This window comes from Catharus ustulatus, chromosome 6 (genome assembly GCF_009819885.2).
Source record: "Catharus ustulatus isolate bCatUst1 chromosome 6, bCatUst1.pri.v2, whole genome shotgun sequence".
In the NCBI taxonomy this organism is placed as follows: Eukaryota; Metazoa; Chordata; class Aves; order Passeriformes; family Turdidae; genus Catharus; species Catharus ustulatus.
This window is the reverse complement of record NC_046226.1, coordinates 52403433-52431097: the sequence shown is the minus strand read 5'-3', so window position 1 is coordinate 52431097 and position 27665 is coordinate 52403433. Positions and strand designations below refer to the sequence as shown.

At 43.7% G+C, this 27665-nt stretch overlaps 1 protein-coding gene across 5 annotated transcripts in view; it reads left to right on the top strand.

Annotated features, from left to right (window-relative positions):
- The window catches only part of SCUBE2 (signal peptide, CUB domain and EGF like domain containing 2), a 40914-nt gene that overhangs the window by 4483 nt on the left and 8766 nt on the right, over positions 1-27665 (top strand). For 4 of the 5 annotated variants that reach the window (XM_033063039.1, XM_033063036.1, XM_033063038.2 and 1 more), the window contains 13 exons: positions 1609-1743; positions 7039-7164; positions 8162-8278; positions 9124-9213; positions 11275-11391; positions 12335-12457; positions 14009-14125; positions 16418-16540; positions 17021-17137; positions 17716-17802; positions 18484-18588; positions 19527-19682; positions 19976-20173. In XM_033063039.1, coding sequence (XP_032918930.1) covers positions 1609-1743; positions 7039-7164; positions 8162-8278; positions 9124-9213; positions 11275-11391; positions 12335-12457; positions 14009-14125; positions 16418-16540; positions 17021-17137; positions 17716-17802; positions 18484-18588; positions 19527-19682; positions 19976-20173 — 1611 coding nt within the window. The remainder of the gene's footprint in view (positions 1-1608; positions 1744-7038; positions 7165-8161; positions 8279-9123; positions 9214-11274; positions 11392-12334; positions 12458-14008; positions 14126-16417; positions 16541-17020; positions 17138-17715; positions 17803-18483; positions 18589-19526; positions 19683-19975; positions 20174-27665) is intronic. The other variant, XM_033063040.1, reaches the window with a different exon arrangement.

The window sequence follows — 27665 nt, the reverse complement described above, 5'->3', positions numbered from 1 at the left end:
TAAACGTTAAATAAATATTTTGGCATGCAGCAAATTGGATCACATCTTCTCTTAATCTGTTTATTTACTTTGTTCACGCCAGGGTTGCCCTCCTCTCACCCTTATTTTTGAAGATCTCGGCTGTGTGCCTGGGTTTAAGCCAAATAGACAATTACTTGTTGGAAAGAGATGATTTTTTTGAAAGCTTTCCAAGGTCTGTAAGACAGAAACATCTGCTGGGGTTCAAATCTGTAGCACTAAAGGCTCGTGGTGGCTGTTTATTCATGATTGTTTGCACATTCACATCACTGTAGAACTCTAAAATACTCGGCTTCTTTGTGATGGAGATATGTCAGCCGCTCTTTTTCTCCAGCAGGTCACATTCCTTTGCATCCAATTGGCTTACTCACTGCCTTCAGTGGACATTAAATCTGTTGTAATACTATGTTATGCTTCTTACTAAAAGCCTCTCTTTCTCCCTTTTTTGAAAGACAGCTGTTTCCTACCAGAAATGCTACAATGTTAAATTAAAAACATTGTACTATTAGCCAGGAACAATGAACAGAACAGGGGGCAAACATGATGTTACAGATGAATTTGCAAATGACACCAGTGCTTTGCCTCAGCAAGGTTTTGTCCTGTTTTTAAGGGGCTGAGCGTTTTTTTATTTCCTGTTAAAATTTCTGAAAATTAGGCTAGGAAAAGTATTTGGCAGTCATGGTTACAAAAAACCTGTGTTTATTAAGGGGTAAAATTCCAAAGAATTGGATATTGGGAAGCTGTCCTGCTTGTTCAGAGGCTTAACTAGTTTTTCTACTCTTTGGTCCTCTTGGTTGTCTTGCAAGCAGAGCCCTTCTGTGTTCTCTGGTGTTGTTTAGACTCTGAATGTTACAAAATCAAGATTAAAACTGCTTCCAGAACTTCTGCTCTTGTGCTTGGCTGCAGTCAGTCAACACAGCAGCACCCCTGATGATGAGTGATGATGTCCTAGACTTGAGGGAGGAGGATGATAAATCAAACCAAGCACCAGAACAGATGTGGTGTGTGAATTCTAGCTGGGGTGAAAATAAAGAGCAGGGGATAGGTTTTTTAGCTGAACTTATTTTGATGTTTGGATTTTTCGTGTTCCACCTTTGCTTCAGGAGATGGAGCTTTTATAGCTTGGATGGGTTTGGAACCAAAGGGTTGTTGTGCCATTGAGCCAGCCAGCCCCACATGTGATTGCTGAGCTGTGGAGAGGAGCTGCACTGAGGGGCAGGGAATGTTCCCATGGATGAGGGGTCCTGATCTGGCCCTGCCAAAGCTGCTCTGCCTCAGCTGGAACCATCAGCTCTGCTGGATTGGACTGGATTGGGTTGGGTTGGGTTGGGTTGGGTTGGCCAGCACTTCTTGGGAGCCCTGTGGCTGCTCAGGCAGGCTGCAAAGATGGGAAAATGGGAAAGATGAGAAAAAATGGGAAGAGCAGCAGCAGAAATGCGTTTTGCCAAGGGTGACAGCGCAACAGCAGCCACAGGGCAGCCTGGGGTGTCTCAGCTGCCTGGCTGGTTCCAGCCCCAGCTGGTGTGTGTCTGTACAGTGCACTGGTGTGAGCTCAAGGCTGATCTCTGTCCTTTCCCCTCTCTCTCTCAGACACAGATGAGTGCATGTTCAACAATGGTGGCTGCCAGCACGTTTGTGTCAACACTGTGGGGAGCTACGAGTGCCTGTGCAAGGAGGGGTTCTTCCTCAGCGACAACCAGCACACCTGCATCCACCGCTCCGAAGGTACCCCCCAGGACACCAGCTCTGGCCAGGGAGGGGCAGGCTCTGAACCACCTTCAGAAGTGCTTTCAGGCTGATGTTTTCAAAGCTGAGAAGGGTCTTGAAGGCCTCACTGGTTTCGAAAGGAGCAGTGTGTCAGGATCTTCTGAGTGGCTTTGAAGATGCTGCATCCCTTCCTCCTCTTTGATCCCAGCAGTGCTGTGCTTGTTGGAGGTTGTGGTGCTCTATTCCCAGAGTCCTTGGTGCTCTGTTGTGCAGCTAAGCTGTGTCCTAACCCAAGGAAAGGCAGCAAATGGAAGTTCTGGGCATTTTCACTGGGCTTTGTTACAGGGCAGTACCTGCACTGCCTTCAGATACCTTTCAGATTGCCTGTACAGTGTTTAGGTTTCAGCCAGGAGATTTATGGTTTGTCAGCCCCAAAGGTATTCAAATCTCGTGCTTTGTTTTGAGTGAAACCTTTGTGAAGGGACCTCTGAGAGATCAGAGTCTTGGATATCTAATTAGACATCAGATGGAACAAAATTATTTTGGATGCCCTCAGGGAATGCTTTAAAGTGGTTGCTCAGATCAGGGAGTTGTCCATTGAACTGTACAGCAAAAATCTTAGTAAGAAGTGCTTAAAGCTGCAAGGCTTTCTTTAATCTATGGCTTATTGTTGGCATAACTATAAGAGGAATCTGAGCATGAATAAACAAATCTCACTTTAAAAATCCCCAAAGTGAAGAGATCAACATTTGTAGACATATATGGCCATCCACAGATGAGGCTGCTGAGGTGGCTGTCGTCTGACAGAGCTGGATTGATCTTTTGTTTGGATGAAGAATTTGTGTTCTCAGCTCCTCTGGCCCTGGGCTGGGTCTCAGGGGTGGCTCCTCAGGTTGGCACCGCAGGGGCTGGGCCAGGAGTGAGGAAAGGCACAGCAGGGATGTGGGTTTGTGTGCATCCATGGAGCAGGGCTCCAAGGACAGAAGTTGAACTCCTTGTCTTGTCTGATACTTAGAGAAGAAAAAGTTCCAACTCTTTTTTTCATACTTACTGCTACCTGAGTACCTTCTGCTCTCTTGAACTGACAGCAAAAGAATTCCCTGTCATTAATATTTGCTCCCTTATTTGTACCTTTGGAATTCTGTCTCTTTTCTTCAAGGTGCATTTAATTTCTCTCAACTTTTTTCACCAAAATGATAAAAAAATATATTTTTTTAATAATATCAACATCCACTAAACATAGATTTTTTTCTTTGAAAAGGAAAAGAAAGAGGACAAAAAAGATGGATTTTTTTTTCTATGGCAATTGTCTAGTAAAATATATCTTTGTCAAAAGCAGTCTTAAGGAAATAACCTCAGCACACTGTTTTGCCTGACACATTTTTTTTCTTCTTGGTAAAACAATGAGCCGTTTGTTTTGCTTTCTTTGAAAGCCATTTTTTCAGGTTTTCATGCTGTGACTGTTTCCCTTCTATCCTCTCTTCATTACTGTAAAGTGCTGCTTGGGATTCCCCACCATTTTTTTAACTTTTTTTTTTTTTGCCTTGGGTGGGCATGTCAGTTGTAAGCCAAATCTCACTTCTTTATCTTTCCCCTCACTTTGTTCTCTGCTTTTCTGCTCATTTCTGGGACTGCTGTTCCCTGCCTTGTGTATGCATTGCTGTGTTTGTACTTCATGGTTCTGAGACCTCACAGCATTGATCAAAGCAGATTTTGGCTCCTACTGCCTAGACCATCTATTCAGTTTTGCTTCTTGTCTGTAAAATGAGGGAATATTTCCTTCCTTGCCTCCCAACCCCGTTAAGATTGTCCTTATATTAATGCCTGAGAGACCTTCCCTGTGGTCTGCAATATTAGCCTTGAAATACCCAGAAGCAGAGTGAACTGGAGGTTAAAGCTCAGGAACTGAAAGTGTCCTGGGAAGTTGTTTACAATCCTATTTTTTTCCCTTGTTTTCCTGCTGGAATGAGCTGCTCTTCATCTATGTGGGAGAATGAATTACCTTGGGAGGCTCTTGGAGTAGCTGGCTGGGCAGCCATGCATGTGCACCTTGTCTCTGGGTTCAACTTGCTCCATGTTAAGGAATACACAAACTTGAAGGAAAACAGAGGTTTTTGTCAGTAAATACGTAGGGTGTCTTTGTGGCTGCTATTGCTCTGGATGGCAAATCTTGCTGCTCTCCCTTGTGGTATTTCACAGTCATAGCTCCGTGCTTGTTGGGCTGAACTGATGGGAAGGAGCAGGATCTGTGGGATGAGAGCTGCTTTTTGAATCTCTGTGTGGACTCAGACACAGGCACCATCTCAGCTGTCACTCCTGGAGCCTTGACTGAGGAGAGCAGGGATACCTAGAGAGCTTTTGGGGAAAAGCTGCCTTAGCATAAGGATGTAGAAAGCCTGATGAAAGACCAAAGCAGTCCTGGGATGTCTTGTTCTGCTGGCTGTGCTGATGCTCCTCACCATTTTTCTGCTCTCTCAGAATATCTGGCAGCCCTTTGTGCCATTGCATCCTCTCTCTCTGCCCTACAGAATGCCTGCTTGAATGTGCCCTGAGTGGAGCCTTAATGCTCTTAGTAGGTTGGGGATGTTGTCCTGACACCTTCTGTGCAAAAACAAGATACAGATTTAAACCCAGATCATACATGTAAGACATTAATTTAGCATGACCTGATAGGGAAATGCTGTGCTGGCTTGTTTTGGCAGTGGCAGGAGTGCTCAGGTCTCAGGGGTGCTGGGTAACGTCAGGAAGGTCCAGTCATCAGAGGGGTCTCACCTGGCTCAGGATCTGCTCAAGCAGGCACTGGATTCACCTCTCCTGGCTGAGTGGGACAATCCAGAGTCATCCACTCAAAGATATTTGTGACTCAGTGGGGCAGGGTCTTCTACAAGAGAAATTGTGTGTGCTGGGAAGATTTGCTTGGGGTCTGCCATTGCAACAGCACTGGAACAATGAGACCTGGGAGACTTTGTGTCCACCAAGGAGTTTGCAGGCACACAGTCTTTATGGCTCTACAGACAAATCTTTAATACAACCTTGTAAAATGGGGCTGAGAGAGATCTACCAGCTTTGGAAACAAGCAGCAGTCCCAAAGTAAATGCCGTGCATTGTGGGCATCTTCTAGGAAGATGCTTTTTGGGTTGGCTAGATTTTGGTGGAGTACCTTGTTACACAATGGGTGCTTTGTTATTAAAATGCATCCTGGTCTAGAAAGCAAAGTTTTAGCTTTCTGTGGAGAGCTGATTGAATTCTGCTCCCTCAGAATGGAGCAGTCCCAAATGGAGCATATAAACCATTTGTTTGGTGTCAGTGAACTTTACCAAAGTACCTGCTTGAACAGTTTCCCCTTTGGTAGCTCAATAGAGACAAAAGACTAACTTTGTTAACAGAAACTAAGCTGCTAATTCTCTTCATGCTCTCTAACCCCTCCGAGCTAACAGACCAAACCATGCTGGCTGCTTAAGAGCAGAACTTTCACAAAACCAGCAGCACTAATGAGGCTAATTTGTTGCCTCATAGGTTGTCTCCTTCCTTGACTGACACAATAATGGGTGACAGCTTTCCTGTGGGCTCCTTGGGCTGTGTCTGTGTGCTGCAGGATTTGAGGTCTCATTGTCTTGTTGGACTTCTGGAGAGTCCCCACTGTGGGAAAGGAATCAAAAAGCCACTAGAGCAGAATAATCTGAGCTCTGCAGTGCCCATTCTTTTGTTGCTTAAAGCTGTCTTAATACAGAAAGAGTCCTGTAGCTGGTGCTCCAGGGGGCAGGAATAGCAGTGTGGAACAAGGACCTAATTGAAGTGGAGTGGAATAATGGTGACAAGTCAACCTCTGCCTAATGCAGTGGGTTTGTTTCCCTTAGTAATAAGGCTGAAAAAAGGGCTAAGTTTAAAAAATATATAGGGTGTGGAATTAATCACACAATCCCTTTTCTGCAGCAGGGTCATCCTTTTTCTTCTGCTCCTGGTTGTGCATCTGCTCAGCTCCAGAGAAGTTCACCAGGGTTCTGTGGAATAAGCTCTTGCAACCATAGCTTGGTCCACTTGTTCTTCACAAAAAAAAAAAAAAGTTCTCACTGAGAAGAAAGAGCATTTTGATGTAACTTGTCCTTTTAAAGCCAAATGTGCCAAGGCAGAGAGTTTGATGGTGGTAAAGTTGTGCTCTCTATACACCCAAGGAGAGCTTTCAGGTGTCTTCTCTTTCCTGGGTTTGTAGCACTGTGGGGGACTTAATCAAAAACCTGTGGGACTTTGTTAAAAAGCCTTATTTGTTTAATTTGGTCTAATGATCCCACTGGTAACTCAGCCAGCTGCTGGGGGCTTTTGTGTTGTGTGTGCAGACTGTACCGCCTTCATGCCAACGGCAAAGACACCAATTGCACTGAACCCTGGAGCAAGGGAAATGAAGCTTCTGCCATAATTTTAGGAGCTATTCCTCCCTGTTTAATTGACTTTACATTTATGCAAAGACCAGGAAAGAAACTCTGGCAATTGTGTGCTGTGCATGAACTGGCAGAGATAAAAATGGCAAAATGTTTTAGGAGATGTAGCAAAAGAAATCCAGTCATTAGTGTCACCCTGGTTCTTCATTTGGTTAAACAGGCACTGGCACTAAATTCTGTCTAGCTGGGCAGGTGTGTAGGAATACAGAGCACTGTGATAATACCCAGTGGGGTTATCTTGGTTGGTATGTACTGAAATCAGAAAAAAAAAAAAGAAAACAGAATGGTTAACAACAAAGAATTGATGTACAGCATGTGTGCAATCTGTATGTTGGCCTGATCTCTACTTGGTCACTGCTGAGACAGGTTATGACTCTGGGAATCTGCTTTATAAGCCAGGAATTGAAATTGGGATCACCCTTGTGACTGCTGTTCTAAACATTCCTGTGTCTACTGGCTGCTCTTTTGAGCAGAGAAATAAGAACCCACTTTAGACTTGGACCTGCCAGGACATTGCCACTTTTCTAAAAGAAATGAGGAGGTTTTATGAACACCTAAAATTATAAAGTAGAGAGTATAAACACCTAAAGTATAAAGTATAAAGTAGAGAGAGAATTGGATGAGAATTCAGGTGTTGGACAATTCTGTGGATGTTGTTCTTTGACCTTGCACAGAAAAGATCACAGAGGAGAAACCTTGGGGCCATTGACTTTGCAGGACTGGACTTGCTGCCTGTCCTCTCTGCAAGCTGAAACTTCTTGTCCCAAACCTGGAGTCTTCCCAGACTTAGAGGCTTAGTCTGTGTGTGTGTTGAACTGCTGCCTGCACACAGAGCTGCTGAGGATGCTGATGCTCTTGTACCTTTCCTGTTTTACAGAAGGCATGAGCTGCATGAACAAAGATCATGGCTGTGCCCACATCTGCCGAGAAACCCCCAAAGGAGGAGTTGCCTGTGAATGCCGGCCAGGATTTGAGCTGTCCAAGAACCAGAGGAGCTGCATTTGTAGGCAACATTCTGCAGATGCTTATGGTTTCCCAAAGGGAACAAATAGTGTTCTGTTTGCAGTGAAATGGGGCTTGGTATGCTTTAGCCAACGTGGGATGACACACCTGAGCTGTGTGCATTTTGAGTTAAACCAGAATTGATGTAATTCCTGGACAATGTCACACAGGTCTGTGAATTAAGTGTCTGTAGTTTGGGAGTTGTGCCATCACTCATAACAATGGAAAGTCCAGCCCCACAAGGCAACTGTGCAGTGTTTCAGTCTCTCAGAGCCCTTCAGGAGGGGCATGTTAGGAAGGGGTGTTGGATGCTCAGATGGAATTGCACACTGTCCTTCAAAGGTGCTGCAAAGTTGTGAGAGTTTCTTCAGGGAGGTCCTGACTCTGACAGGTTTTCTCACATGAGAAGCACCACTGTATCACTTGTGGTGTTTTTTTTTTTTTTTTTTTTCTTTTGTCAGGGTCAGGATTAAATGCACAAAAGATGGTATTTCTTGTTCAGAGTGAGATGTTTATTAATTTTTACCTATATTACAGTGAGTTCTACAGCATTTCTAGCTAACAAACTAAAAATGGAGACATACCTTTTTTTTTTACAAGGCCTTTTAAGGCAAATGGTCCAATTAAGAAATACTACTTAAATTATTTTTATTTTTAACCTAATAACTAATTCCCTGCGACCCGCAGTGTGGGGTTTTTTATCTAATTACAAAATATTACCCAAACTCTTGAAGAAGGTAAAGAAGGACAAAACTTCTATCCTAAAGCCTTCATCTTGCCCTCTACATATTACTATATTCTAAGACTTTAAATTTTTCACCATGTGATACTACACACTTCTATTCAATCTGCACACCCATGATTTTAGTTTTATTGCTTAATCTCGGAAGCCTTCTCCATGGCCAACCTTTTCCTGGGGGTCAGTGTCTGACAGCACAGGAAGTTCCAAACTCCCAGTTTCCAGGGTTCCAACAGGAGTGACTGTGTTTTCCTCCCAGTGACTTGCAACCACGGCAATGGGGGCTGCCAGCACACGTGTGACGATGCTGACCACGGGCCTGTTTGTGGATGCCACCCCAAGTACGTCATGCACACGGATGGCAAAACCTGCCTGGGTCAGTATGCAGGGCAGGGAAGGAGTTTTTCTGGGGATGGCCAGCTCTCAAGGGTGGGGTGGTGGGGCTGTGTGCGCATGATTAATGCTCCCCATTATGGTATGGCCAGAAAATGGCAAGGAGTTCCAAATTAAGGCACCTGATAGTGCATGGTGAGTTGGTTGGGTCCAGGCAAGTTATGCTTCCTTATTTAGGTAGCTACCTAATACTATTGCAACCTGTAATTATCACTGGTGCCCCTGAAACACGAGGCCTGTCACTCGCCAGAGAAGACTTCCTTCCCTCTTAGGGTATTTTAGGTTCAGTTTCTTCAGTAGCATGAGCCAGAGAGTGTAAGCAAGGAGTTTGTAAATCTGGGACTCTGAAATCAATTAATGTATAATTTTGGCATGGCAGTTATCCAGTAAAGAAAGCACTACAGATTTATAAACTCTTCCAGTCTCTGGAAGAGTTTGTTGTCTGTTGATTGAAATCAAATGCTCAGGCAAAGCTGGCTGGTTGTTGTAATTAGCCCACAATAAATGATGACAGTGCACTCCTAACAGAGCAGTTCAGTTCTTTCATCTTGCTGCTGTTTACTTCGTCTGTAGCACATCTTTTGTTTTGTTGAGGCCACTGAAGCAAACATGACTTGTAAGGAAGCCACAAAAGCAAAATATTCTCATGGTTTTGACTGAAGGGTCTTTATGATTTTTATTACTATTTTCTCTTTAAAAGTAATTTATTTCTGCCTGGTCAGTTCCCACTGTCTCTGATTCAGTGTGTGATGCAGCTGTGTGTTTGTGTGTGTGTGTTGTTCTGGCCAGGGCACCTTTACTCACTTGCTTTTTTCATGTTCCTCACAGAGAGGGAAGAAGCTGCTGTTGAAGTTTCTGAGGGAAACACCACAGCAGCAGCTGATGTGGACAAGAGAGTGAAGCGACGGCTGCTTATGGGTAAAAGTGCTGATCCAAAATAATTCTGCTGCTCGTTGAAACCTTTTAGATTGAAGAATTAGTGCAGGGCTTTTTTTTTTTTTTTTTTTTTTTTTTTTTAAATGGTAGCATTCAGCTCTGGGCTCAATTCTGCCTGAGATGATCCACTCTCTCTTAAGGAAATAATATTACTCCTTAATGTTCAGTCATCTAAATGAATAGCCTTGCTTTCTAAAAAGAATGACAGAGGAAGAAAGGAGATGCTCTCTGTCTTCCTTTGGAGGCTAGGCACAGGGTGCCAATACTGCATGTGAGCTGAGAGACTGGGAGGGAATAAACCAGTAAAGCTTTCAAAACCTGGCAATAAGTAGCATGTGCTTGATGCTGCAGAAAATGAGGATACAGAGCTAGAAAGTAGATTTATAAAAGCAAACATTAAAAAATGTTCTTTGAAGCTCTCTCAATTAATACATGCAATGTAAAATTGTTTTTGTCCAGGTAGTGAAAAGGTTGTTACACTGACTGAGGTGGTTAGACTGATGGCAGGAGGATGAATGCCAAAGATTACAGTAATTTCACGACTATAAGGCGCACCCTTTTGACTAAAATTTTCCCTCGAACCCGGAAGTGCGCCTTATAGTCCGGTGCGCCTTATCTGATGTACAAAGCGGCGAAATTTGCCAAACCGGAAGTGTGAGCTGAGAGCCGTGGGGGGAGCCGGAAGTGCCACTGCAGCCGGCTGGGGGCGGGCCCGGAGGCCTGCGGCACTGCCCCTGCCGGGTGGAGGCGGGCCAGGGGGCCCGAGGCACCGCCCCTCTCCGGTCCAGGCAGTCCTGGAGCCTCATGGCTGCCGGGTGAATGTGGGCTAGGGAGGCCGCGGCACCCGCCTTCCCGGGTCCAGGCAGTCCCGGGAGCCCATGGCTGCCAGGTGAATGTGGGCAAGGGGGGCCGCGGCACCCCCATTCCCGGGTGGAAGCAGTCCCAGGAGCCCATGGCTGCCGGGTGAATGTGGGCAAGGGGGGCCGCGGCACCCCCCTTCCCAGGTGGAAGTAGTCCCGGGAGCCCACGGCTGCCAGATGAAGGCAGGCTAGGGGGCCGGCAGCAGCCCCGTTCCTGGGTCCAGGCAGTCCCGGGGCCCCATGGCTGCCGCGTGAATGTGGGCTAGGGGGGCCGCGGCACCCCCCTTCTCAGGTGGAAGCAGTCCCGGGGGCCCATGGCCGCCGGGTCCAGGGTGGCTCAGTGGCTCGCGGCACCGCCCCTACCGGGTGGAGGCGGGCCCGGGGGCCAATGGCTGCCGGGTGGAGGCGGGGCCTCGGCCAGCAACCCCACGGGGTGAGCTGGGGGCGGGGCCTCACTGCAAAAAAAAAGTGCGCCTTATAGACCGGTGCGCCTTATCTGATCTACAAAGTTGCAAATTTTGCCGAATCCGGGGGGGTGCGCCTTATAGTCCGGTGCGCCTTATAGTTGTGAAATTACTGTAATTTTTTTCTGTTTGGTTGAATGTGAAGAACTGTGTTTCAGGTGTGCTCACTAGGAAGGTTTGGTGAGATTTAGACATAGTTTGCATAGAGGGGAGTTAGAGGAACAGACTTTGGTTGGAATGACACCTGGGTTACCAGGTGAAGGAATGCTCACTGAGGGTGTTGTCCATGACTGGGAGCACAGGCAGGATGGGAAGATGAGTCGAGAGGGATTTAAGAAAACTCATTTAGTAGTGCTGAGTGTAACCAGGTGTCTCACTGGTGGGAAGCGTCAGAGGATCAGCCAGGATTCAGTGTGGGCATAATGAAAATGACTGACAGTAACAGATCCATCCTCAAAGAGCTGGGATTTGTGTTTAGGACACAAATGGAATACCCAGAACACAGTATTTTGGTTTGTGGAATTTCTGCAAAAAACCTGGAAATCGCTGAGGCAGGGATTTTGCCAACGCATGTATTGAGCAGTTGCTCGTGGGTTCTAGGCTGCATGTGTGAGTAGCAGGGTGCTTGGGATCATGCCTTGTACCCGAGATGTTTGTTGGTGCCATGATAATGGTGCCATGATTCCCTGAGGAAACCTGAGCTCTGTCTCGTTGTGCAGAAACGTGCGCGGTGAACAACGGCGGCTGCGACCGCACCTGCAAGGACACGTCCACCGGAGTGCACTGCAGCTGCCCCGTGGGATTCACGCTCCAGTTCGATGGCAAGACATGCAAAGGTGGGGTCTGCACTCCTGGGCACGTGTGCCAGCACCTATGAGGTGGGACCAGGTCCTGGAAGATGCTCATCTCCAAATGGAGGCTGAGGTTTCCTTGGTGTCAGGTGTATCACGTGCAGAGAATCTCTTCTTCTCCGCCCTCCTGCTCTCCACTTCCACCTCCTGAGCCTCATTTTTCAGAGGTCAGGTTTGGGAGAGCCAAACCAGCTCTGTGGTCAAGCAGAGGCCAGCAGGTGTGTGGTGCTCACAGATATCCAGTCCAATGGCTGCTGTGCTACCCATAGCCAGCAGGGACTGGAGCAGCTGGTAAGGGAACATCAGTGTGTAAACAGGGATGTGTTTTATAAATACACTCTGCTCCAAGCTGCTCTAATGAGAGCTCTGGCAAGGGGCAAAGGCACGCTTAGGCTGTGGATTATATTGCTTTTCCAGTAATTAGATGGTAACACTGTTCTGCTCAGCAAAAATGATGAAATCCCCAAGCCTGAGCCAATTAATATTAGATAGAGACCTCATTCTAATATTGCCATGAAAAGGACAGGGTAGTTCAGGAAGTCTCTGTCTGAGATTTCTGCAGGGCTTACTAGAAGGAAATGGAGAGTATGTTTAAAATACTAAAACCTCTTAGAGAGCCCTGGAGTCAAAGTGTTTCCAAACAGAACTTAGGGAATGGTCTTTTATGAATGCATTACCCAAATGCAACTGACAGTAATACATTAAATGAGAGCAAATAACCCTGTCCTGGGGCTGAATGGGCTGGATCACTCTGAAGAGCTGGATCTGATCTTCCTTACAGTTTGAGGTAGTCTCACTGGATTTTGTTTCTGGGCTCCTCCAACCGACTGGACGTGACTATTTTCTGAATCTGGCAGTGAGAGGAGGTTGAGCGCTGAGGTTCTGTGTTTATTTGCTGAAGCATTTTTTGTTGTTGCTCTTGTTACAGATATTGATGAATGCCAGTCCAATAATGGAGGCTGTGACCATTTCTGTAAAAACACTGTTGGCAGTTTTGATTGCAGCTGCAGAAAAGGATTTAAATTATTAACAGATGAGAAGTCTTGTCAAGGTATGTGCACTGGAGAGACAATGGTACAACAAAAGTAGGACAAATCAGCGTGGCTTGGATATCTACTACAATGATGAAGTGATAATGGACTCCAGAATAATTTCCGTTCCTCAGTTGGGATTTTTTTCTTCTGAAACAGCTGTTGAGTTAATGCAGTTGGCTTGATGCTGTTGTAGGAGATAAGTTTAATGGCACAGTGAGCTGTTATCTGGAAGGGACAGAGACAGCATCATATTAAAAAACTCTCTATAAGGTTAATGCTTCCCCCCACCTTAACAATCTTAAAATAATTTACAGGGAAAATTAGGCAATGTCTCTCCCTCCATCTTTCTGACTGATTCACCATTGCAGTAAAATTATTGTTTCTTAATAAGATATTAATTACTATGAGCTCATTATTAAAGGAAAGAGCTATAATGTGATCTATGAAATTATAGGTCTGTAGACAGACTGGAATCTCTGTTCCCTAAAACACCACAGGGCATTTGCCTTTGAGGATGACATGGGTTTCTCCTGTGAGACCTACAAAGCATATTTGCTTTGCTGTACCATGGTTTGTACATATAGATTTAGCAATTCTATTTAAGCTGCTTTTAAATGCACAAAAAATGTGAAGATCGAAATGGTCTGTGGGTGTGGAAAAGCAACAGGATGAAACAATGTCAATTCAGTCAGCCAAATGGTGAGTTCTGTGATTTCCCAGGCAACCAGCTGACATTAAAGGTGAATTTCAGAAAACTGAGCTGACCAAGAAAAAAGAATTTTCTCTTGGGTTTTTTGGTGCATTTTTTCCTTTTAGAAATAGGCAAAGAAGGACAACTATTTATATGGAAATACTTGCTGTATGAACATGTGATTTTTGAGACAGTTTGGGGTTTTATTTTAATGAAATCTGTTTGTAAATGTATCCTGAAGACTTGCATCTCCCTTTTGCCCCTGTCCATTCTGTTGCTTTCCCTAGACTGTTTCAAAAGTGATATCATGCTGCTTGCCAAAGCTCAAGGAAAAAGACTGATGAGAAGTGCTAGAGAAGTTGATGTGAACTTTTTTTGTGTCCTGCAGCATCCTTACCTGGCTTGCAAAATGTACTAGCACAGAAATTTTAGGTACTTTTCATAGTGTAATGAGTGTTCATTCTCAGAGCACATTGTGATTTTAAATCAGGCTTAAATCACGCACTATATATTCCTAAAGGGCTCCATTTAGGGAGGAAAAACCAAAGGCAATACTTTCCTTCATAGACTTCATTTCTGTGTAGTGTAATCCTAATGAAATAAGAGTTTTGTCAGCAGTTTGCTTCTCCCATGGAAGAGGAACAATTTGATTTAAACATCATTGTAAAAATGTAACAGCAGTTTTTGTGCTTGCCAAGGAAAAGCTTGTTTGGCAAACCGAGCGCTCTTTTCCAAACTGTCATTTCATTATGTTCCACGATGTGCTTTGAAGGAATCTGCTTAGCTCACATAAATCTGCACATCCCTGCAGTTGCTGAGCTCTGTTGGCTCCCCAGGCTCCCTGAGAGGTTCTGATGCCCCCCTTTGAACCTTGCAGACATCGACGAGTGCTCCTTCGAGCGGGCGTGCGACCACACGTGCATCAACCACCCCGGCTCCTTCGAGTGCACCTGCAACAAGGGCTATGCCCTCTACGGCTTCACACACTGTGGAGGTGAGTGACAGACACCCCACAGCCCCTGTGGCACTGGGGTGCTCCCTCTGGCCCTGCAGGACACAAACTGATGCAGACACAGGCGCCCTACGGAATAAATTTTACCACTTGCTGCAATAATGAGACACGGGAAAAGTAGAAGCTGGTCCTGCTTATTTCTGTCTTTGCTCAAGTGATTTTTGCCTCTAAAATGTGCATGCAAAGGGGACCTGTAACAGGACAAACTGATGGGTTTTGTGCTTGTTTCTGAAGTCCATAATTCAATACAATTTTCGCATGCAGAAGAGTCATTGACTTCAATGAAAAGTCAGTGGAGTAGGACTTGAAGAACAGGAAGCTCTGAATGACTCTGAAAATTACTGCAGGTTGCTGTTGTGCACTTGTCAGATCCTCCTGTGATGTAGGCTGGAATTTAGCTGATGTACACCACTTTACACTGGCCAAGATCAATACTCCTAAATTTTTATGTCTTTCCTACAAGAGCAGTTCAAGGAAAGAGAAAGTTGTTCATAGAAGCTCGACATGTGACAAATTCCCAGAATTAACGTGAGGAAACATGAATAACTGGAACATTAAATGGAATCAAACTCATTTTATATAAGCTTTAGGCAAGACCTTACTGGCTTGAAAATTTACTTAATTCTGAGTGAGACCTGTTTATTTCTGAGGCAGAATGAGCACAGCTGGAGACAACAATTCAGAAATCTCTGCTTGCCTATTCTACCCTCTGCCTCTAGAAAATCTGCAAATAAGATTACAGAGCTCCAACACCACTGTGTTTTATCCTGATGAACATGGGAGCTTATCTAGATAAGGAATAATACTGTCATGTGCTCTACTTAGTAAAATACTACTTCTGATTAATTCCTCTGCATTAATTCAATTTCTTTTGGCTACCAGTGAGGAAAAGGAGCTGTAATTTTACTGTTGGCTGCTAAATGGCCTTTTCTTGTCATACCCCCATGCAGATGTTAATCCTCATAGCACAGAAAGTCCCTCATTGGGGGCAATCACAGGCTGGTCAGAGCTGATGGAATACTGGGAATGCACCTTCTGACCTCTGTGGAAGAAGTCAGTAAGTGCTGGAGAGAAGAGGTTGGCATCCTAAGAAAAGGCAAACAAAAACCAAAGATTTGGGCTGATTTTGTTGTATTTTAGGCAGCAGTACCAGTTTAAGGTGTTGCCTTCTTTCTCCATCTTTCTGCTGCTCATTCCTACCCCTGCTGTCTCAGTTCTGTTAAAAATGTTTCCCCCCCCCAGATTTTGGTTTTGTAATGTGCTTCACAGTGTTTTCTAATAATTTTTTCTTAGAGGGTATCTGGTCTGGGGTCAGCAGTGGCATGATTGCTAGCACTGAGATAAGTATGTGTGGAAGGAGGTACCCTCAGATGCACAAACTTCATGGGACTTTGAAGGATTCTTGATGCAGCTTTCTGGGTTTATGTACAACTGCCTTAAAACTATGGGAGAGAAGTGAAGCCCTCCTCACGGTGGATCTGAGCAGCAAAGAGAGAGACCTTTGCATTTCCCTTTGTTGAAATTCATAAGATTCCTACTGACCCATTTCTCCAGGCAGTCAAGGTCCCCCTGAATAGTGGCACAACCATCTGGTGCATCAGCCACTCCTCCCAGTTTTGTCTCTTCTGTGACCTTGCTGTGGGTGAACTCTTGTCCCACCATCCAGGTTTAGTGAAGAGGATAAATTGTGTTGGCCCCAGTGCTGACCCCTGGGATGCAGCACTGCTGAATGCTGCATTCTGCATCAGCGTGCGTGCTTGCACCAGAGGCAGCATGTGTTGTGTTGTCAGTAATTTCTCCTCCTGTTGGCATTTGCTGGGTGGTTCAAGGCTCCAAAATTGGATAATTGGCCACAAGAGACAAGGGGGACACAATGTTTGCTGTCAGAGCCAAAGTGTTCCACTGTAGTTACATCTATCACAGCGCTTTGGAGGAGTGTGAATCCTGCCCATGTTCTCTCAAATCAGAAATATTAATTAACCAGAAACAGTGCAATACAGATTTGACTTGATCTGCTTTTCTTGGAGTTGATTTGTTATCATATTGCTGAGGTTGGACATTGTTTAATTTTGTGCCACCAGTATTTGTTCTGCTCTGACATTTATCAAAGGATTTCCATGAAGACAAACTATTTCAAGGTGGGTGTCCAGGTAGCATCCCTGAAGTCTTTACAAAACCCTGAGTAGTATTTTTGTCCACATTTACCTAGTGGAGTTAGAGTGCATAACTTTGGGAAGAGCAACTTTAAAAAAGTATCTTCACCTTTCCTTGCAGATATTAATGAATGTAGCATCAAAAACGGTGGCTGCCAGCAGCTCTGTGTGAACACACTGGGAGATTATGAATGCCTGTGTCACTCCAGCTACAAGCTACACTGGAATAAAAAGGACTGTGTTGGTAAGGTGTCTAATAAATACATTTCTATTCCTGATGTGTCTGATGGGCCATATGGTTGCAGCCAAATCTGATGGTCTGTCCAGTTAAGTGGTGTGAGTCATTGTTCCCGGTATTCCGCTTCAATTTTTAGCAAGGGAAGATGGTAGTGGTGTTGAAACTCATCAAAACAAACAGAAAGCCAACCCCAAAAACAGGAGATACTTTGAGGGATTTTGATGCTTTCTTTCCTGTGCTTTTATCTAGCTAATTCTTCTATTTCCTTTTGTTCCTCTGCATGAGAAGGTTTGCTCACGATAAAGGAAATTACTTTTGTGGTGTGATCTTCCAGTGATTTTATTTGGCTTTAATTTTCTGTCTAAGCAGCATATTAATTGCATGGGTGCTCTCAGGTGCTAGCTACAAAAGCAGCTGCATGCTGATTTATTGGCAGGGTGAAGGTAGATGTTTTAATTCTGTGAGTGTCTGTTTTATCCTATTCAGAGACAAAAGATCCCTTGTCTGATAATGTGTCACCCAAGGTACTGCTGCACTGCATTAAGAGTGGTGGGAGTGATAGATGCTTTCTGAGCTGCTCTCCAGATGTCCAGGTATTCTCTGGTAAGTCAGACCTAACAAAACTGAGCACATGATTCTGTACAGAATGTAAGGGTGGCCAACCTCCTAACTCTCCAGGAAAGCCCCAAGCAGCAGCCAATGAACAGAGATCTTTCCTCTTTCACCGCAGATAATAAAGGGCTATATCCCTGACAGTGCCCAGGAAAGCCCCTCTTGTCTTTTATACCCACTCTCCCCTCAGATTCCCTTCTCACAACAAGTCTTTTTTAAGCTGGGGAGGACAGGGAAGAATTCTCTGTGTTCCCTGGGCCATTCCTTAATTGGCCCTGAGAGGCACTGGTGAATGGGGCACAGGCATTCCAGCCCTGTGTGGGGTCTCAGATTTTGCCCACACAGCCCCTCCATCCCACAGGACATGCCTGGTGCTTGTGGGACTGATGCTCTTTCTCTTCCTGAGTCCTTGGAGTGGCTCAGGAAGAGACAAGCTCTAACGTGGAGTATTTTATCAACAACACTGTGTGTTGATGCCAATCAATGAATTTAGAATGTGTTTTACGCTACATGAGTCCTCAGTGTGTGCACTGTGCCTGTGTCTTTATGTCTGTCTGTCTGTCTGTTAGGAACACAAGATGCCTACACCCTCACCTGTGGCAGGTCCTCTCAGCTTAAGAAAAAGCAGCAAAATGCAAATGCTTCCAGCTGGCTGGGTAATCACCACATTTACTGGTTCATAGTTTGACTGATTTATTTTCATTGATAACTGGGAAACAAAAGTATTTCTGTTGACTTTCCTCCCCCTTATAATCTCTCTTTTATTTCCTCTTCATCATGACTGTTTGTTGTAATTACCACAGAAAATTCCCCTTGTGCTGCTTCATCCACATCATTCAAACTGAGACTTAAAAATAAAGAAAAATATCAGTAGTGGGATAAATGCTTAGACCAAGAGTGATGTCTCATTTTATTCAACCAAACCTGGACAGTGTTGGCAGCATATGATGTGTTTAAGTTGAGCTGTTGGACAGGAAAGTTTAGAAAGCACTTACAGCCATAGACATAAACAACTTTCTGAAATGATTTGGAATATCTGCTTTGATTTCAGCTCACCCTTATTTGGTTCCCCCAATAGCAGATCTGGTCTTGATCTCCTTTCTTCTCCCTCTCTCTTTTTTCATTCTTTTGCAAATAGAATGTACTACACTTCATCCTAATTCCAGTTGTGAACCAGCTTCATAGCAGGAAGGTTCTGGCATCCCCTTAGGTTTTCTGTGATGATCACTTCATATCAGCACAATTTTTGTTGTCATCATTATGATGTGCTATTAGGGCTATCTCAGTTTTCTACTCCTTTCTTTTTGAAAGTAACATGTCATTGTTTCTTCCTGAAGATGCTTCAGCCATCAAGATAAGCGTAACATTTAAATTAAATGAAGGAAAATGTAGTTTGAAAAAGACTGAGATGTTTCAAGAAGGTCTGGAGCAGATGATACCAGGTATGGATATAAAAATGCAGGTAAGCAGGTTAGAGGCAGAGCTCGGAGGTGAAGTGTTTTCCAGATATGAAGTACACAACAAGCAAAGCATAGAGAACTGAAGGCTTTCTGCTCTTCACTGAATTCTGTTCTTTACTTCTTCCTGTTGGCCATGACTCTTGTAACAATTATTTCAGATCTCAGGATTTCCTTGTGGCATCCTCACAGCCTTGCTAGGAAAACTCTTATCCTGTTTTTTGTTTGTAATACTGTTAATAAATTCTCAGTAAAATCAACCATTCTTTTTGCTAATTTGATTCCTTCCTTTTCTTCCTCTTTTCATCCTTTTCTTTCCTTTCTCACCTGCTCCTTACTGTCTGATGCCTCGTTGAAGAATCTCCTGACCTTTTATGCTGACTCTATTGTCAAAGGGTTATTCCTCTTTTCTCTTGTCTTCCTTTCATACTTCAGCAGCCCCAATGGACACAGTGAGGTCAGCTCTTCCATCTGTTCCAAAGCAGAAAGAATAGCCTGTGAATTTACAGAGTCAGCAGAAAATGAGGAGGAGTTCTTTTAAAAACCCCCAAAAATGGGGAAAGGAGTCATTAAACAATGTGATGAATCAGTGTGTCTGATTGTCCTTAGCAGAGTAGCAGTGAGAGGCTGTGCTGAATGCTCAGTGACAGGTTATGTACTCCAGAACCACAGCTTATTCTGGATACCTCCATTCTCTAAACCTTATTTCCTCACTGAAGCCATGGGAATGGTCATGATTGTGTGTGAGGGTGCACCAGGAGAGAAACTGGCCAAACCCTTTTTTTACTGGCACGTGGAGGTGAGGGTTTGCTCCTCTTTAACTCCTCATGACAGGCGTGCTGAGCACTGGGGAGCACTGCTGAGCACTCTGTTCAGTAACAGAGCTGGCCAAGCTTTTGCTTCCTTTGATTTTGTTCATACAGAGAGACAAAACTCAGTCATGGAGAGCTTCCACTACGTAAACCTAACATGCAGCTCTGGCAAGAGAGTCCATGGAGCCCTCAGCAGACTGACAGCGACCAGAGAGATTTTTATCACTGCGGACTTTGAGCTTGAGATGAGCTGGAAGGAGGTGACAGGTTGGTTGGAAAATAATTCCAGGTGCGGTTTGAAGCTTCTTGCCGTTTGCTCCTTGATTTCTGTATTTTTTCACTTCTGTCTGTATGCAAAATAATAATGATAAAAAGTATCTCCTGTTTTGAAAATTAATTTTACCGCTTCAAAAAGAGTGAGAGGTGGGGATGGCTTCAAAGGTCAAAGAGCTGCCCGGTGTGTTTGCCCTTGAGGATTTCAGATTCGTTCCCAGAAGTTTTCTCAGTGGTTTGAGTTGGATCTGGGTGGGGCTCTGTGCACTGACACCCATGCTTTGCAGACACGTGCGACGTGCGCTGCGCGCGGAAGAAGACGGAGAAGCGGTTCCGAAAAACCATCCGGACCCTGCGGAAAACCGTCAGCAGGGACCAGTTCCGCGTCCGCCTCTCGGGCACGGAGCACGAGGTGGCCAGGAAGGCTCCCAGGCCATCGGAGCCACAGCAGTCCTGTGCTGTGGGACAGCTGCATCCCAGATGTGGTGAGTCAGGAGGGGATTCTGCTCCATGAGTTTATTGTCAGCAGCTGAGGTGTTACAGGGCACAACAGGGGCTGCACTGCAGTGATGTACAGCCTGCAATAAGCTCCAAAGTGAAAATCCTGGGAATAACATCAGGCACCAACAGCCTTGACATCACCAGTGGTACTTTTAAGACTACATGTAGTGTTCAGTGTAATTCTGTGTTCCTGAGCTTGTGCACATCTCACCTCTCCCACATCCCAAGGAAAAGACTCCTGAGAATTTGATAGTCACGTTCTCTTTGCTGACTGAGCTGAGTCCCAGAGAATCTTCATGGCAGAGTTATAAATTCATGGAGGGTTTATCAGCCATCACTGGGAAAACTCTTAATTATCATGGCACTGGAGGGCACCACCATAGTGCAGTCTGTAGTAAATGCTTCCAAAGCACAAAAGTTAAGGAGAGGGGTCAGATGTTACATCTTAACAGAGACCTAACAACCATGACAGCTAATTCAGGCTGCATGGGGTAGGCAGCATGTAGGTGGATTGTGAATCAGCAGGCCTTTAAAATGCTTGTCACATTGAATTAGTATGTCTTCCAGCAGCAGCATTTGGCCTAAGAATAGATTTTCCAATCCAGTTTTGCTAACTCTAGAAAAACTTGGGTTTGTAGAACAGACAAATTGTTTAAAACATCTGTGCAAGCAAGCAGGGAATTACTCAGGAAATCTCAGAAAAACTACAAGTTTTTTTTTATTTTTTCTTGGAACATTGGAATAAATCTGAAAATTTTTGGAATGTCCACCAAGATGAGTTTACAAGGATATTTTAAAATTATTTTGTTGGATGCTAGAGGAAGGCTTTGAAAAATCTGTCAGTCCAATTGCACAGAACAGAGTATGACACTGAAGATATTTGTGATTTCATCTGGAAAAAACAGCAGCGAACAAACTAAAAATGTTGCAGGTGGAGAAGGCAATGTGAATTACAATTAGAAATAGGAACAGTTTTTTAAGTATGTGCAGAACCAGTTTAATGTTGCAGTAAACGAGAAACATACGTGGCATTTCTGTGCTAGATCAGTGAGGTTGAGGAATTTTTTTGGGCAATACCTGCTTGGGAACCTCTTTAGTGTGGTGGGCACATGGTTAGAACAGAGTCACTGAGCACATGAAGACAAAGATTTTGAAGAACAATTTGTAGGAGTCAGGCCTCTTCTGTTGCTGAATTGGTGCCAGGTTTGTTCTGTACACCCGAACAGGTGCTGCTATGAGCAGTGGAATGACACTGTGTCTCATGCCTGATGATTTGATTTGCTCGTGCCTAACAAGGTGCAATCACTAAATGAACCTTCCTTTCTTCAGCTGCATTATTCAGACCCCATCCTTGTGTAGATTTGCTGTGATCTAACAGGAGGTGGAACTCCCACTGCAGTCTTTCACTTACAGGGATGCTGAGGTCTCTCCCCTTGCACTTGTTCCCTGCTTATTTTCATTAAATTTACAGAAAATTAGTGTCTTTGAAACCTCTCTTCAAGCATCACTTGTCAGGCTGCTGGGAGCTGGGCAGACAAGCTGAGAGGACATAAAAGTACACACAGAGGAGTGTTAGGAACGCCTCATTTCCTTAGAAAAAGCTGATTGTCCCAGGGTGAATGGTTAAGGTGAGACTGTGGGGGCTGCTGCTTGCACTACCAATCTGAAGGAGCTAAGGAACAGCCTGGGGAGAGGAGAATAGAGTGGGAATAGTGGGAAGAAAGGCAAGAAGCTAGTTCAGGGGTCTGTGTGGGAGAGGGTGTTTTGGTTTTTGTTCCTTTGTTCTGAGCTGATTATTTTGTAGAGCTGCTTGGGAACTTGTGGATGGGATTGGGGGTCTGCTTACTTAGACATGCTAGTGGCTCTGGGGAGAAGGTGGCTCCACAGCAAGAGATGCTGGTCAGCAGATGGATCAGTGCAGCTGGTGGATGTGGCCCCTGCACAGCAAAGGACTTTGGCTGAAGGATTGTGCTCGGTCTGGCCAGAGGAGTGGAAAGCAGTGAGGGAGCAAAGCAAGTCAAAGGGACTTACAAGTCTTCCTTGAAGCAGTTACTGAGTGAAATGCAGGTTTTAGTTCATTGTTTTCAAGTACTTGGAGTATGGCTTGGTTAGATGCAGTTTTGTTTATTCAGAGAGTTTTGTGCTGGTCCTCTTCCTGTGGTAGAATTCTCCTGGCACAGCACTGTCTGAAACATTATTTATATTTGAGCAGTGTCAGAGAGAAAGTGAAACTCCTGCTCTGACAACTTTGGTGCTGGATAACTGGCCTGTAATTGCAGCAGCAGGATAAATTTCATTTGGTTCCACACTTCTGGTGAGGTAGTTCTGTCCCTGATTTTCCTGTCTCTGCTCCTGCAGTCTTGAGTGGGGCACAGCACAGAAAAAGAACCTTAGAAAGGCACCAGGAACAAATGAGATGTGGTTTCCAGGGTATTTCTATCATTAATATGCTGGATACTTGTGTGCCTGCTGTCCTTTAAACAGCTGTTGGTGGTGAAAGGGAATTCACTGCTGGATCCAAGGGATAGTGTGGTTTATTTCAACTTTGGTGTTTATTGTACAGTTCTGTTTGGGATTTTATGGCACTTTAGAGGCTCAAATGATACATTTTTCTACTTTGTTATGTGTGAGCTCTGTGTCTATGATTAGCCCATTCAGCACTGGCTCATGTTGGTTAATCCCATGAAGCCCTCAGCACGGCTTCCAAGGAGCAACCAAGGAGGTAATTATTACCAAGGAGGTAATAATGATAACCATAATCATGGATATCACATGAAATGCATGTAGCAAAATGGAACTTTCGTCAGCCTTCCCAGAGAACTGCATTCTCTTAGCAGAAGTATGATTTTTCTGTGTTGAGGTAGATCTCAAGGTAACAAACATCCATTTTGGAATGTCAGTGCATCAAGCTGTGTGTGAACCTCTGAGCATGCTGGAAATGCTCCATGCTTCCCTGAGAGGAGCTTGGTCCTGGAGATAATGCAGTTTCACTCACCAGCCTGGCTGCAAGTGTTCCGTCTCCAGTATGAGCTTCACTTCAGAGAGATTTAACAGCCAAAGACCAACTGTTTAAACACTACCAATTCCTGTTTAGAAAGTGATTTACCAGAACCCCCTGTATTGAAAGAAAATAAGTTCAAACAACAAGCAACTTAACTGCTCTTCCACTGCTTAAAACTGTCACACCTTGATGACATCCCATGGTGTCACAAGTACACCTTGCTTGTTCCATTTGTTTTTTGTGCCTTTAAAAAAAAAAATAAATTTTATTTCATTTATTTTATTCCCTTTTGGGATTCCCCAAAGAGCTGTCATGTCAGAGAACAGCAGGCATGAGCAGCACTGGCACAAGCACTGCTCTGATGTAAGTGATGAGCAGTTTCCTCTTGTGTGGGAGGTGTCAGTGCATTTCATTGCTCAGCATTCAGCTCAGATAATCACATTTCAGCCAAAATGATGAGCCATGTCTCAAAGGTTTGGATCTGGTATGATAATGGCATTGTAGATGTATGAGTGAAATATCAAAAGGAAAAGCAAAGTGCTCCCTGCCTTTGCACTGTGATAATTAATAGTTGTGTTACACAACTGTTGCTGGTTTTTTTTTTTGGTTTGTGCTTTTTTTTTTACAATTTTATGACTATCCAAGAAGAAGAAATGAATTATCAAATGGGGAAGAAGGGTGCTATTTTTCCTGCTAACCTGCTTGCCCTGAAAATCACAGATTCAAGACATAAATCCTTAGAATGTGTAACCATCTGATGTGACCTAAACGTGTGACCTGCTAACACACAATAACTTAAAGGATGCCGCTTCAGAATCAATTTGCATCACTTGTTGCTGATTTTCCTTATAAAGTCAAGGCATCATTCTTAAGAAAATGGTGAATTGGTGGATCATGACCTCCTTTATGAGGTTCACCTTCTCAGCCCCTGAGATACTACAGCATTTGTCTGTAGGAGCCAATGCTCAAAGGCTAATGTGTTCAAAAGAGGGGAAGAGCCTTTAAATGTCTTTGTAACTCGTAATCCTGGTTCCCTCTGGGCCCCTCTGTTCCCCCCCAACCCCCCTTTGCTTGTTTTTGCATCAGAAAAGCTTTCACTTTTTTTCCCCCTCTTTAAAACAGCTGCATGAGACTCAAGACCAGGTTTTTAATGGGTATTGAAGATAAACAAAGACAGTGGCAGCAGAAATGAAGTCTACTAGAGGCAATTGGTTCTTTTGTTCATCTGGAGAAAAGCAATCAAGGTTCTGAAAAAAAGAGCAAAGCCAGCCAGTGGAATTGTGATTTAATGTCATTATTTGCAAATCTTCAGATCTGGTTTTGACTGGGTATTTCCCACATGTCAGGTGGGAACATGCAGTTTCTAGTTTTGAAAAATGAAGCTCATAAACTTCTGTACTTGTTTTCTTTAAGCAAATACCTGGTAGAGTTTAACTTTGTAGAGGTGTTCCTTGTGGATTTTTGGTTTTTGTTAATTTTGTTGGGCTTTTTTAAAGAGAAGGTTCATCCTAATTTTTTGCACAGTCCTATGGAGTTCTGTGGGATGATTTCTGTGTTGAAATAATGCCCCTATTATGAATGTTACTGTAATTGAATCTAACACTATTTGTTATGCTAAATTGGGTCCCTGTGAATGCTGTGAGCTTCTGAACAGGCTTTCCTCTGCTCTGTGCTCTAGTGGGGCTAGGTGAGTGGTCTGTTTGAAACATTTCTAGGTGGAAGAGGAACTAGGAGCAGTTCACAGGGGATGTGTTTATGGATAGAACTGCCTGAACACTTCTACCACTGTGAAAAGCTTTATTTGATGTAGTCATGTGAAAAAACCTGATATATTCCTGAGTATGAGGCATTAAAACTTGGGCATGGAATGGAGTAATTCTAATATTTGCATTGAATATTGAGTACTTGCTAGACTGTAAATAGCAAAATCTATATGGGGGTGTACTGACCTCTTTTCTCAAATGCAGGATAGGATCAATCAAAGCCTGGAGTGTTTGGTGTGTCTCAGAAATCAGAGCTTTTTTCAGCTGGTTTTGGTCACCCTGTTACAGTGCTGCAGTGGTGATAGTTGGATAACCTTTTTTCTTTCTGTTGTTGCCATGTCTGAGGAAAACCAGAGGGAAATACTTGAATCAAATGGTTCAGGTTTAATGGAGAAGTTTTCCTTTGGCCCAGATTGAAGATCTCAGTGATGTCTGAGGAGGTTTTTTAAAGTTTACTTCCTCAATGCAAGTTTTCAAAAATTAGGCACTTTGCTAAATAACCCAAGGAGATTTAGGTTAACTCAGTTGTATTCCACAGGGAGCTCCACAATTTTCACAACATGTGGTTTCAAGGCAAGTAAGATGCAGATGGTAAAACTGCCAAGAGAGATCTGATGGGATAAGTTCTTAAATGCAACATTTCCACATAAATTTTGGGTTTGATTCCTGCCTGGGGCATGTTCCCTTTGAGCCCTGATAGATTTCCTACTGTTCTGCTGGACTCTGAGCAAATTTAGGAAACCTCAAGTATGGTTTTAAGACTGAATTTGTAGGGTCGGTGTTTCTGTTCAAAACACAGAACAGAGACACCCCTTCTCCAAAATGCAAAAAAACCCAAACCAAAAAAACACCCCAAAAACAAAACCCCCCAAAAAACAAACAAAAAACCCCAAAAACCAAAAAACCAAAAAAAAAACCCACCTCAAACTTGACATGTGATTAAAATAAATGGAAAAAGACAAGCTAAGCGGAGAGAGCAGAGAGCAGGCAGTTTCTAGCAAGGCCACTCAGAGCATTGATTTCCCACAGAGCCATGGAATTATGTGAGGAAAGGAGATTTTCTCAGGTCTTTCCATTCCTTCTAGGTTTCTGAAGTTGGTAGGCATTTCTCAGAATCACCTTTCCTAACCCTGAATTGTCTTTCCTTGTCGTGGAACTGTAAATAGTGCTCTTTCCTTACCTTATTAGGAGTGCTGCAATGAAAGCCTGAATTCATTCATGTTTGTGGAAGTACACAAATTGTACAGGGATGAGTGTTCTCCAGGAATGTTTATAAAATGGAGAAAGGCTTGAAAAGTGTGGGAGCAGATGAATGTGTGTCCTTATGAGGGCAGAAGTGATGTGTGGTGGAAAAAATCAGAACCAGGAGCTAAGACTTCCTCACAAGCTTTCATTGATAAGCTACAGAGCCCTGCTTAACCTGCTGCATTTTATTTTTAAGCTAAGGAGGAGCACTCAACTATTCCTCTTGGTGTATCAGCCATAAACAAAACTCTTCATCATTGATCATGACCGGTAGTTAATGCCCTGCTTGTTGTTAGTCATATATCCTGAAATGAAGCCAAGGCCAATTTAACTTCCTAACAAAACAGCTATTCACTGGGTGATTTATTGGAGCTATAAACTAAAACTAACAGTTTATTATCGTAACAGGTCTTAAAAGGACAGAATTTTTCAGCACAGCTGAACAACTGCAACAGTGTTTTGTGCCTTTCCAGAGCGGGGTAATTATTAAATACCGACACTGAAACCAGTTCTTTTGTGAAAAGTTTGAAAACCAGAACTTTTCAAAGATACTCATGAATGTTGCTGGGCTTGCTAGATCATACTGAGGTGTGTGATGAAGTAAAATCAGTTGGATTGGGTTAGTGCTGTCTGTGCACCATGCAGAATGCAGGAGTCCAGTGCACAAATAATCCAGTATCAGAGGCATGGCAAGAATATTTCTGCTTTAAAAAGACTTTTTAAAAGTCTTTGAGGAATAATGTTTTATGCCTAATTTTAAAATGTTTTTATGCCCCATGTCTTTATGCCTATTTTTATTAAAAGTCTTTAAGGCATAATGTTTAGTTTACTGAATTGGCACAATTAGTTGTTGTACTTGAGGTTTTCACACAATCCAGCAATGCTAATGGTCATGAAATATGAATATTCAATAATATGAAGATTAAAGCACAGAAATCTGAAATCTGGAAGTATGTTTTTGGCATCTTAGGTTCAATACTAAATTATTTCATTTGGGAGGAGTTCAAGAGGTCTCTAGCTAGAATGAGGAGATGATCACTGGGTAATTGCACTGTAGAGCTGAGCAGAGAGCACTGGACAGGCTGAGTGTCCTTGCACCAAAGTGTGAAACCCATCCCAGCTCCCAGAAGAGCTCACTAGCACCTCAGGCTGTAAATGGGCTAGCTGCATCACGTAATTAGTGGCTTGTCTTCATTTTCTTCTCTCTTCACTCGGAGTCAGGATTAAAAGCAAGGAGGAGATGAATTTTCTCTTGTTCAGGCTTGGTTGCTTATTAAATCTTATCTAAAGTACAGAGAGTTCTGCAACACTTCTGGCTACCAGCTGAAAGTGAGCAAAATGGAGGTAGATTTAGGTAGTTACAAGGTCTCTTAAAGCTAAACAGTCCAGTAGAGAATTAATATCTATATTATTTATACTTTCGACTCAATAACCAAACCTCTGTGACCCACAGTGCAGCACTAACTA